This window comes from Colias eurytheme, chromosome 25, assembly GCF_061535395.1.
Source record: "Colias eurytheme isolate Ceu_HAF_F1 chromosome 25, ilColEury1 Martin Lab GWU primary, whole genome shotgun sequence".
Lineage (NCBI taxonomy): Eukaryota > Metazoa > Arthropoda > Insecta > Lepidoptera > Pieridae > Colias > Colias eurytheme.
In genome coordinates this window covers 6,610,095-6,623,391 of record NC_143004.1, presented here as the reverse complement: position 1 = coordinate 6,623,391, position 13,297 = coordinate 6,610,095, and the positions used below count along the sequence as shown (strand labels likewise).

At 33.3% G+C, this 13,297-nt stretch overlaps 1 protein-coding gene across 1 annotated transcript in view; it reads right to left on the bottom strand.

Moving 5' to 3' along the window:
- Positions 1 to 13,297, bottom strand: part of LOC149897717 (uncharacterized) — an 87,234-nt gene that overhangs the window by 36,063 nt on the left and 37,874 nt on the right. Inside the window, exon 2 of the mRNA XM_090116152.1 lies at positions 10,213 to 10,804. Within this exon, the coding sequence (XP_089972278.1) occupies positions 10,213 to 10,780 (568 nt within the window). The 5' untranslated portion in view covers positions 10,781 to 10,804. The remainder of the gene's footprint in view (positions 1 to 10,212; positions 10,805 to 13,297) is intronic.

Sequence of the window (13,297 nt, the reverse complement as noted above, 5' to 3'; positions counted from 1 at the left end):
GTTTTTATTAACTAAATATTTTAATTATTATTTAACCTTTGATATATTTACGTGCAATACCAAAATAACATATCATGTGCAAGCATTGTTACGTTTAAGTTAAAAAGCTTTACATAATAATTATCAGAAATCTCATCTTTACGCTTTTGGCGTTTGTTTTACGAGGGAAAATAGATAACTACAGATGTTGCGTAAAAATTCTTTCACATCTTTATCTGACCTACGTGGTCGCACGTGGAATAAAATGTATGGTTTCCTGAATTTGAGTGCATAGAAAATGTATATAAAATAGGTATAAATACGTACTATGATTACAGTTTAGGAGATGATACAAATAAGGAGTTACTGTTAAACTAAAGCAAAGGACGTATAATTTACTCAATGAAAGATAGATGTATATTACAATAAACTACAAAATAACTTCAGCACTCAGCAATTATCATAGGGTAGAAAAATGAGGAACAGGGGGCGCGAATTCAACATAGAATAACACTTTTTTGTCTATCTCACATAAGTCAAATACATATATCTTATATATAAAATTCTCGTGTCACAATGTTAGTCTGCATACCTACTCCTCCGAAACGGGTGGACCGATTCTCATGAAATTTTCTGTGTATACCTACCGGGTAAGTCTGAGAATCGGCCGACATCTATTTTTCATATGTACCACGGGCGAAGCCGGGGCGGACCGCTAGTATTATATATAAGTTACATAACACTCTTTTGTCTATCTCACATAAGTCAAATACATATAATTAATACATATTTTCCTGCTATCTCAAATAAATCAATATTCAATTCACCAATATCATATAATAAATAGCCACACTTTTTTTTTCACCCGTCATACGCAAAAAAGGCGGCAAATGAAACACTTGACACAATAGAAATACCATTATTAAAAAAGTCTCAACGTGTTTCAGATCACACTGATAGTCTGGAACCTTCGAAAGGGAATGATGCGGGTCACGTAAGACGAGTGGGATTCTAATGAACAGGACTTCGGGGTAATGTGTGAGAGTATTTGTCTACTGCTCTTGGGAGTAAAGAAAATCATGAGAAACATATTTTAGGGATTTCTAATATTCTCTTTAACCTGACTATAGGTAGATTGGAAATAAGAGAATCATATGTTGAAAAATATTTAACGTAGTGCTTATAATGTGATGACTGATGCAGATGATGTGCAATGAAGATTTCAATAGTGTTAGGTTGGTTTATGCATAAATGTATTAAATGCTTTAGAAATTAAAGGTGTGTTAGTATTAATGTAACTAGTTATTTAGACATATAATTCACAAGATGTGTATAGTAATAGGTAGATGTGTACAAAAGTCGGGAAAAAAAAACATTGAAAACGTAGGAAAAACATTGTAATGTGCCGTGAAAATTGTAGAGTAGGTAGTAGGTACCTATTCCTTCGATTGGTCGGTTTGAAATAACTTTTTTGTTTTGGAATCTAGATTCAAATAATTTACTAGATAATTATTCAATGTAATCCTTAAAAATATTCCTACAATTAACACCTGTATACAAACGACCTTCGTATGACCTCTAAAACAATAATAGGCCATAACAAACGCATACAAACTCTTCAATAGGAGTAACGGATACAATCGAACTGACTCACAAGTATTCTGAACACGTATCAGCAGTTGTGACGTTTTTAAATGCGCACTAGTATGAGGTACATGTTTTTTATATAATGCAGTGCCGTCTTTAGGATCAACGAGGCTATGGGCCAAGGTACTGGCTGGGGCCTATGTAAGGGATGGAAAATGTGTGATTTGATATTTTTCTTATTATGTTATAAAATTTGTTGTTGTATATCGAAAATTTTCAGAATTGTGGGGCCCCTGCCTACCGCGGGGCCTCGGGCCAGGGCCCTGCGGGCCCTGCCTTAAAGACGGCACTGATATAATGCACTGTTTGTTTAAATATATAGATAAGTAAAGGACTTATGAATGGAAATCGGTATTTTGCTAGAATATTTTTTTGTTAAAGTGGGTTTGAACCTAGAGGTAGGAGGTTCTTGCAAGCTACCATCTAGATCGATAAATAGATATTAAATACCCAGTAGATATGAATATATATTTGCAATAATAATATTAACATTTTTTGTAGAGCAAACCTTCGTCAAATCGTTGTCGTTTCGGACATGGTTTTTCGAATTCATTTATTTGTAGCATTCAAATTTATCATACCTATATAAACAAAATTAAATGAACAGAACTTTTATAATATTTTTTTTAAACCAGCTTAATTTAATCATCAAACTAACTATAGTTAAAAATATCTTGGCATATATTATAAATAAAGCAAGAATTTTGAGGATTATAAAATTACCAGAAACGCTGCATACCCGTTGAAATCTTTTAAGCCAACACGTTTATAAATTGCTCATCTGCTCCTTCATCTTTAAAATATTTATACATCCTTCGATACAATGCTCTCATTACAATCGTTACATCATCAAAAGTAAGATAGTAATTTATTGATTATTTATATTACTTATCAATAATTAGAATCTTCATCTATATCACTATATGTAAAACTCAAAGGTGACTGATATAGTGATCTATCAACGCACAGCCCAAACCACTGGACGTATCGGGCTGAAATTTGGCATGCAGGTAGATGTTATTAGGACATAGGCATCCGCTAAGAAAGGATTTCCCGAAATTCTTGCGGGAACGGGGAAAAACGGGGATGCACGTACAAAGTCGTGGGCGGAAGCTAGTATTAAATAAATTCGACTTGTTATCTAAACTTTACAAAACATACCATGACAACCAACATCACATAGACACTACAGTTTATCCCTCAAACCATACTAAAAGCCAGAACCATCCTGCTACTCAATCCTCTCCAAGCGGTATCATTCATACCAACCAATGATTGAAAGGAATGTCAATATACTTGAACATTGCGATCCATGTCCCATTAGTCTGACCATACAAGGCAGGGGTCGTTCGATTGACCTCCGCTAGTAGTGGTTAATAGGGGTGAGGGACCCAGGCTTAATGGTTGATGTTTGTCGACATCTGCGGTTTGCTGGACCTTGTGTATTTGATGTAGGGTAGAAAAAAAAATTGAAGAGATTTTTTGAAGTGAAACTTCTTTAGGCGTGTTGTGAGTAAAATTTTAAGGTCGCGTCGAGGCAATACCATCACGTAATGGAGTAAGGTGTCGATTTTGGTATCTATGAATCTTGCCTAAGAAGTTTCAATTCTGACACGTGTGTTCGGCACACCCGTCTTTTTTTTTGCAAGCCTCTTTTTGCAGACAGGGCAGAAACTGTTACGTTATTAATATAGTGAAGTATAGAATAATAGATCAGGGAATATTTTTCTCTGCAGCTCTTTAAACTGTATAAGGCTGAAATTATAATTTTTAAATAATGTTAAATAGGTCACAAGAATTTTCTCAAATCGTCAGTCATAATTGGTAGGTATAAATTATTTGGAATTGTAGAAACAACTTATAGATTATAGGTACAAGTTACAACAGTTACAGTTAACTTTATGGGCAAAATAAATAGACTTCATATTATATTTTAGTAAACAGCAATAGTCATAAACTAGAAATAAGTTATAATTATATTCAATTATATACAAAACAATAGATGAACAGCTTCAAGAGAAAATTACAAAACATATTATTATGCGAAACGTATTAGGTGTACAGTTTCTCATTTCTATAATGAGAAATCCTACACGAAAATATCCAATACCATAAAACAAACTATGCCTCTCTAGGCTCGATAGATATGTTATATTATTTACAAGCTTTAGACTGCGGCTTTGCTTGCCTTCGGACAGATTTTAAAATCGGGATACTTGAACTCAATAACAATGACAAAATCACATGTGTCACGATAGATAAAGATTGACATGATTCCAAATTTATCTTTTTACGAAATTTCATCCAAATTAGTTCAACAAATTTTTATGTAAAACAGCAGTAAATACACTTCCATTCGATTTTCATTGAGTGCATTCAGTTGTGCTATTATTTTAACAATTAAAAATCATACTACCTTAAGAAGTTGTTTTAGCGTTAAATTTAATGAAATTATGCATCTAATATTTGTTGCATATTAACCTTTTTGTAAATTATTTGTTACTGGCCTTACCAAGTAAGGCCGTGGCCCTCCCACGCTACTTCTTTAAAACTAATTGACGTACATGTGTCCTCTACCTAATGTTTATTTGAGGACAAGGGAGATTATACTTGCTATTATAACATCAAGGAAACTCAAGTATTATGTTGTATAGAAATGCGTCAAGCTTAGGAAAAACCTATTACTAATCTATACTAATATTATAAAGCTGAAGAGTTTGTTTGTTTGTTTGAACGCGTTAATCTCAGGAACTAATGGTCCGATTTGAAAAATTCTTTCGGTATTAGATAGCCCATTTATCGAGGAAGACTATAGGCTATATATCATCACGCTAAGACCAACAGGAGCGGAGCAATGCGGGTGAAACCGCGGGGCACAGTTAGTTAATAAGTAGGCAATACGCGTACACTACAACGAGAATATTTTCAATTCTACAAACTCGTAAATTTTCTTTGAAATTCAATCTTATGAAATCGAATAGTTTTGATGATTAAACACAGAAATTGTACCATTACAATGTTCTACATATTTTGTTAAAACATATATTACGTACATAACATGTTAAGTACCTACTTTATAGGTGTACATACCCAAACATATACAAATCGTACAGCCGTTTACTCTATGAAGTATCGTTAATTGAACTAATAAATATACATACAAAAAGTCTAAGCATGTTCCCATTATGAGCAATTCAATGCGTCTTAAATATCACTTCAAAGGATTATCGACACCACATCAATACATTGCTCGTTGCCATGGTTACGTATATGGTTAGACAATATACAGGATGGTCTTTACAACTGAACGACTGTTGTAAATACAAAAGTTTATGTGTGTTAGTCTTGTACTATGGAATGGATGGATCTGTGGATTTAATTGTTGCTCTATTAAAATTACTATGAGTTAGTTATTAATTCATAAGCATACTACAAGTATTAGTAATATGATATTTATTTAAATATGTGATACAACAGCGTAAATACGTAAATTTACTGTTAACATTTGTGACTAGAAATTTTTTTGTAATGGAAAGTAGAAAGTATTCGAACTTATTCATTGAATAATGTTTTTTTTTTCAATAAATTCTCTTAAATAATAAGTGCTTATGAGCAAATTAATAGAAAACACGATTCAAGTAATTTAAAAACATTTGATATTTTTGGTTGTATGGTATTCAAATGCTTTATAAATAGAAAATAATCGATCACGAGTATTATAAATTTATGTACAGTGGAACTCCAATTATCCGAACTCCGACTATCCGAATCGCCGATTATCCGAATCACCAAAAATTGTCCAAAAAAAGTCTAAGTGCGCTATTATTCTTCCCCTAACAAGAATATGGAAAGGATGATGATGATAAAGATGCGTTGTCACTAGAGGAAATAAGAAAAATGATTGCAAAAATATTTAAAACATGTGAAAATTTCATGTTTCTTTCATTTAATTCAATAAAAAAATAGTGCAATATCAAAACGTAGCTTTTATTCTCTCCAATGGCAATTTTTTTTTAAATCCGATTATCCGAATATTTGATTATCCGAATGGGTCCCGGTCCCCATTAATTCGGATAATTGGAGTTCTACTGTATCATAATACTTGTAAACGACTGACACGATTATGCTAAAACATTCAAATAAAAAACGTCCAATTTACAACTATAAAAGTAATTAATATTAACAATTAATCTGTACAAAGTTGCAACTTCCGTGAATATTTTATATGACTTATTTATTAAAATAGAAATAATAATGTGTGTACGAAACACCACCTACGCACGTTCATTCGTTCAATTTTGTTACCATGACTAGAAAAAATAATAATACATATGTACTAGAATTGTTTAGTTCCAAACTGTTATATTATGTAAGATCATTGAGATCATTGTTAAGTCACTTATTACTGGTCTTACTCCTCGAGCTTTCTAGATATTTATAAAAACATTGCAATGCAAACGACGCTAATAACATAATAAAATAAACTTGAAATTATTGTATTTTCACCGACCGTTTAAGTATACAAATTATGACTTAAATCTGTACGTTTAAAGCTTTTCACAATCGAGTCTAAAAATAGTAATAATTATAATACTAGCATAGTTTTTAAGGTCATCTTACTAACAACTACCTATATGGATATTAAATTTATCTGAAATAAATGAAAATAAATAAATAAATAAAAGAGTCCATTCAAACATACAAACTTACAAACATACAGGTAAAAGAGGCGTGTTAAAACCGCAACACACAGTCATGATCATATAAAACACACAGTTTATTTCGCTTCATTTCCTTCGAACGAAAACGTTTCATAGCATACCATTGATATCCTTTATAGTGAAGTTTAGACAGTTAGTAAGCCTTTAATAAACAATAAAAAATAACCACACAAGTTATTGTTACTTTTAGATCAAGGATATCAACTACATTAAACAAATCGAATTTGTAACAAAACACATGTGAATTATGAAGCCTACAATTTATGGTGCTCATAGTATTAATATATAATTACTACCGACTATTATGTATAATGTATTCTTTACAATAACACCTGTAGAGTCTATAAATACATGATTTATAACTATAACAATGATATTATTATTAATAATTGCCCGCGGTGTGGTGTATGCCATAATTTTTCGCTTGTAAAATTTAAGATATATGGCATATGTAATTATGGCTGGAGGCTATTTGGTCAATAGTTTATGTAACTGATACAGTATTTTGAAAGAAGTCGCATCAAGTTTTAATTCGATAAGAAGATGAAACAATTTTAACACAAACATAGATTTATATCGTCGTTTAATGGCGTGGAAAGACTTGAATAAATTTTCAAATTTTCACTCGTTTGTTTACTAATAAATCTAATAAATCTATATTATTCTGTCGGTGGATACGCTCTAGAGTATAATTTTAGAAGTCTTGCAGAAGATTTCTATGAAATTCTAGATTCTTCTTATATATTTTCTCAAAATTTTCTTTATCTGCTGCACATAAGAGCGTATACGCACTATGCGGGTAGCCGTCCGGCTGACCGCAAGCACAATTATGTACGTAATATTCATTTCTATGCGCACTGCGATGCGGCTACCGCAGACCGCACAGTGCGCATAGAAATGAATATTACGTACATAATTGTGCTTGCGGTCAGCCGGACGGCTATCCGCAATGCGGCTACCCGCAATGCGGCTACCCGCATAGTGCGTATACGCTCTAAGTAGTTTTTATGCGTGTATGTGTCACATGAAAATAAAACAGACTTTAAAAAAAAAGACGTGTGGCACTCGGGGACTGCCGCGGTAAAGCTATTGCATAGCGTGCCTTCAAGCCACACCTCCGCGCCCGTCGGAGTGGGGAGCGTGAGGTTTTTTTCGTTACTGAATTTCTGGATTCGGTCCCCACGCTCAAGGCCCGCGATAGAAGCTATGCAATAGAAATGCATATTTATATCATGTACTGTATAAAATGTGTATATATTTTATTGTATTCTCTTATTATTTCTACCCTATTCTAAAAATATGTTCATTTGTCTTACAACATTTTGCGCTTCTTTGCCTTTCTCCCCGTGGTTGCCTGGCAGAGATCACTGCATGGTGATAAGGCCGCCCTTTGTGCTTTTTAATCTTATTTTTGTAACCTTTATGTATATTTTGTTTTTTGCACAATAAAGTGTTAAATAAATAAATAAATAATAACTACTGATAATCTATTTTGCTATTATACAATCACTACATAGTATAAAACAAAGTCGCTTTCCCTGTCCCTATGTCCCTATGTCCCTTTGTACGCTTAAATCTTTGAAACTACGCAACGGATTTTGATGCGGTTTTTTTTATTAGATAGAGTGATTCAAGAGGAAGGTTTATATGTATAATAAGATCCATTAAGTAGTGGAGAAGTACTGTTATTTTTGAGGTTTCTAATGTGATGTCGTAAAAAATTACATTTATTCCGCTTACATTGCAAACGCAGGCTGAACCCCGTTTTATCAAAATAATGTACTAAGTATTATACACATTGAAAAGGTCTACAGAAAAGTCCGCGATGGTATATGTCTATCTCTTATGGATAACCCACAATAACTTTTTTTTGTCATTTACTTTTTACGACAAATAATGGCTAATTTTCGAAGCGATTTTAACCAATACAGCATTAATCCTTAACCAATTAAATACCATGGATACATTGTTCATTTAATATAGATCTATATGGCCCTTTACACCGTATGATTTAAGTGAATATTTTCGAAGATATTACAGATTTAAAAATTGCAGGACGTAGCGTTTACGGCCGCCCGGCTATGTATTTTATACTACCCGTGCGATGCCGGAGGCCGGAGCGGGCCGCTATATTTTTATACCTATACAACGTTCACAATTTTTCTGTAGTGTATTTAGTATCAGCATTGCACCCGTGCGAAGCCGGGGCGGGTCGCTAGTCTAGCTATAAAACCTCAACGTGGAAGCTATTACGTTTGGTTTTAATTCAATTAATGTTTTAATTTGATGCAATTACATTTAGGTGTAAAATATAAACTATACTATATATTAAAAGCCTTTTAAACATAATCTAAATTAAGATTTTATGGTGATAAAGGATATTTGAATTGATAACCTTGAACGAATCCAGTTAAATATTAATTTATGGCTACAATTCTATAAATTAGGTTATAAAATTCCACCTGAACTTATCGACTTGTTTTCTCGTTGAAATCTCGTTTTATTTATATCATAATGCATAAATAATTAAATCAATTATCTTTAAGATTATCTACAGTTCTTATTATACCGGTTTTATGGCAATTTTTCAAGATTTTAAGAGATATTGGATTATCTCATACTCGCTTTTTTTTTTCTATAATTCAATTTGAATGTTTTGATATTTTACATCATATTTTAGGAACGAAACATAGATTATATTTTATCTACTTAAATGCGAGTTTAAATAATAATATTATGATTTAAAAAATGTGTGCGTGTACTAGTGTACACACGTAAGAAGTGAAACTTCTTTATGACCTTATTTTTCAAAAAATAATTTACTATATGCAACTTTACAGAAATACGTCGAATCGAAGATGGCGCGTAAAAAAATGTTACACCAATTTTTTTTCCAACCCCGATAAAGAAGTTTCACTTCAAAAAGTCATAAGTTTGAAAGAATCATCGAACTTAATTTCTTATTGTCGTTCTGGTAAAATAATCACTAATAACTAGCAAATATACAAAAAATATATTCATCATTTTGAAGTTATTTAAAATCATTACAAAATTGACATAATGAGACATTGTTGGATGGCCAAAGCCTATTGTCCTGTCAATGAAAGAAAAATCCATCATAATCACTTCGTCGTTACCTGTGACCATGATGTAATGCTTATCATAATATCAACAAAAATGCATATCTAGGAAAACATTTACTCTATTCAAAAAATAATTATCCTAAATCACTCACATAAAATAACTCTTATTACAATGCGTTACGGTCGCATATCGTATGTGATTTGCAATATAGCCCACCATGCCAAATTGGATTTTAACATTGCGCACTAAGGTCCACGTTTGCAAATAATTGAGATAATCGTTACAACTATGATTTACAAGGCAAATTATATCCTATGATTTATGACATAGAGTGCAATTTTATGGTCGTTTTGAGTTAATAATTTCCAATCGTCCAAGCATTTAGGGCATTGAAGATAATCTATTGTGGACGTTAGGTAACTTCACAATGCCTAGGCATAGATTTCATGTCTTATGTAAATTGCTAACCCATAACTGATAAGACTGTGTGAAATTCGATTTATATTTGAGAGGCAGATTTTATCAGATGGTCAGAGGTTATGTATTAGTGTTTGATTGATTCTATTCAATTCGTGTGAAGTCAGGGCGGGTTATTTAGACCTACTCTTCTACTAATACTGTAAGTATCCTAACTTTCATACTTACACATAAATGTTCAATTATCTACTTATGTCAACGTTTTACCTCTGAGCTCTACCGTTCGCCAATTTCCCAGTAGCTAATACACCCAGTAACAGGCACCGCAATAACAAAAACAGTTCTAACTAGTAAAACAACTCACCATCATAAGAATCAGGGATATACAGCGGCTTCCCGACCAGCTTGCCCTTCTTCCCCGACAGCGGCACGGCCTCCACCCGCCGGTGAGCCTCCAGCACTCGATACAACAACACTGCCCTATCCTCACCGTCCAGTTTCACTACACGCGGCAACGAAAACTTATCAACAAAATCCTTAAGCGTCATACATTCACTTTCCTCCTCTGGTTCCGCGGAATCGTTCCGTCTACCGAGTAAGAAGTTATCAGCCCATTCTGGGGCGTTCGGTCTCCTGTCCAGATACTCTAATCTTCTTTCCGAACTTCGTGGTTTGTATCGAGGCGGTCGATCGCGACGGACCAGCGCTTCGTTGGCTTCAGCTAGCCACCTGGTGACCAGCCTCTCCCGTTCCACGTCCAGGTACCGAGGTTTGGAGGCGTCACACGCGAAGCGAGCTGCGTCGAAGCAGTACTGCGGGGGCGGCGGTCGTATCCGCGGGGGGAAGAAGCGGGGCGGGACGTAAGGGGGGTGCGGGGCGTAGGCGGGCGGCGTCCTCGGCCCTGAACCCTCTACTGACGCCGTGCGAAACATCGTTTCAAGCCATGCTAGATGCACCTGGAACAAAAGAAGAGAGTTTTAATATGATAAGAAGAACTTTTTCTTTTCAAAAGGATTGAAAATTAAGGGAAAATTAAAGGATCAAATAATTATAGTACCTACGTACGATTTATGTGTTGTTGTTTTATTTGCCTCAAAACAACTTATTTGTTATGTTATCACTTCAAATATATTGACGTTAGATAACAATATTTATTTATTTATTTATTTAATAAGGTGCACACCACAGCTGACAATTTTGCCTCGTTATACACAAATTTAATTACATGTTGCGGTGAAATGCCAACCAATTAATTGTATGCACACAGCATAGTTGAGGGAAAAAAATTATTAAAAATTACATTAATTAGCACAATTCATAGATCAAGTAAAATAATTTCCAAAAATACATGTCATAAAATAAGTTGAATCTAATTAATCATAGTACCTACAGATAAATATCACATCAATATAGCTAAGTACAGTACACTAATAACATATAAACGGTTTTTTTTCATTTTTCCTGAAGCCATGTGTACAACTTACAAGTATATTTTACTTTCTTGTGATTTGTTTATTGCGTAATACATTGATGAATGATTAAAAATATCATGTGGGCATAACCTATACTATTTTCTAAGCTCATAGGATATTCTCACGGGTAAAATAGAGATATTAGAATCCTCTCAAGATATAATTGGATGGGTTTATTTTTATGCACTAGCCACTTAACTGAAAGCCAATTAATTAAGAGATAGTACTAATGTATAAACTATAGGCTTGTGGGGAAGCTTTAATTACTGGCTTTAGTGTCAGAGAAAAATTATGAGCATATTTTATTGTAAGGATGTACTAGCAAGCCCTTCTTTGCTTCTATTTAATAGGAATTGATTATAAGAGATACATATTGTTATACTGCATCAAATAAAATGAGAATTAATGAGAGTCAATGAAAATTAAAATAAATAATAAATAAAATTCATTTATTTCAGGCCACATAGCCCATATAATATTAGTAACATCTTATTCTAGTGTTAGTACATATTACAATTACCTATTACCTACATACATTTATTTCTACAGCTTAATTTACAAACCCAATGTTTGCTATTTGCTAATAACATTATCAAAATAATTTAACGCGTTAATAATTCGTTAATACTCTTCTAATAAGAAAGTCTATACCTAATTTTATGAAATAATATTATTGTTTTTGGAAGCTACATTACTACGTAGCATATTTCATAAATGAAAAAAGTATAAAAAGTCAAATCAAAGAACAAATTCTTTAAGCAATCAATCATCAAATTATGTTATAAATACACACAAAAATAATAAGCTCAGAAATTGTTATAAACTTAAAATAGCCACAACACATTTAAATTGATTAAATCTAGTATCTCATGTCGTTAACACTGAGCCTGATATAATAAGGGTTATTGCCTTTCTTATAATTACATCGCACGAACTAGCAAAAACTATGCCGAGTCACGTACACTTGTAAATTTGGTCTGTTTAACTTGAACTATGTACTTAGATATAACAAGACTTCATTCATAGTTTAGAAGGAAAAAGTTGGAATATTATATTCGTTGATTAAAATATTTTTTAAAGAACAACTGGCGAAATATCTGCTATTTTTAATTAGCAATAAGTTTATTCATAAACAACTCAAACTTATTAAGCTTGTCAGCAAAATATCCAAATCTATATAATATACTAATACTGTCCAACCTGCGGAAAAGTATGTCGATCTCGCATTGGATTGCTTGGACACCAAAAGCATTGCTCAGGCATAACACCATAAACCGTCTGTAATAGACGTATAGGCCAACGACGACGACGATAATATACTAATACTAGCGGTCCGCCCCGGCTTCGCCCGTGGTACATATGAAAAATAGATGTTGGCCGATTCTCAGACTTACCCGATATGCACAGAAAATTTCATGAGAATCGGTCCACCCGTTTCGGAGGAGTATGCAGACTAACATTGTGACACGAGAATTTTATATATAAGATTATAAAGAGGAAAGGACTGGACCGATTTTGATGAAATTTGGCACAGACAATCTTTAGACCCTGAGAAAGAACATCTTTCTTTATTTGCGAAATATGTAGAGTATTAAGAGCTAGGAGACCTATAAATCCAAAACATTTTATTGTAATATTATAAATCCCCAAGTTAACTGTTATAGTCATTTTATTTTCAATCAATTCCACTTATATCAGTCACATCCAATTAAATATTAAACCAACTCTATCGCCAATCCAAACTAAAGGTACCTACTTCAAAAAAACCGCTTCGATCTCTCATTATACCGTTTTTTATCAGCGTGTAACAAACCTGTTTTGACACATGAAAGACAGTATAATAATACGAGTACATGGCAATACTGAGCCCTCAATGTCACAGGTAGGCTGTATAGAACAGAATTTTATGGGCCCTCTTCACAATGGGCGGCGTTGGACAACAAATGATAGTCGATGTTTGCCGCCATTACGGCGATT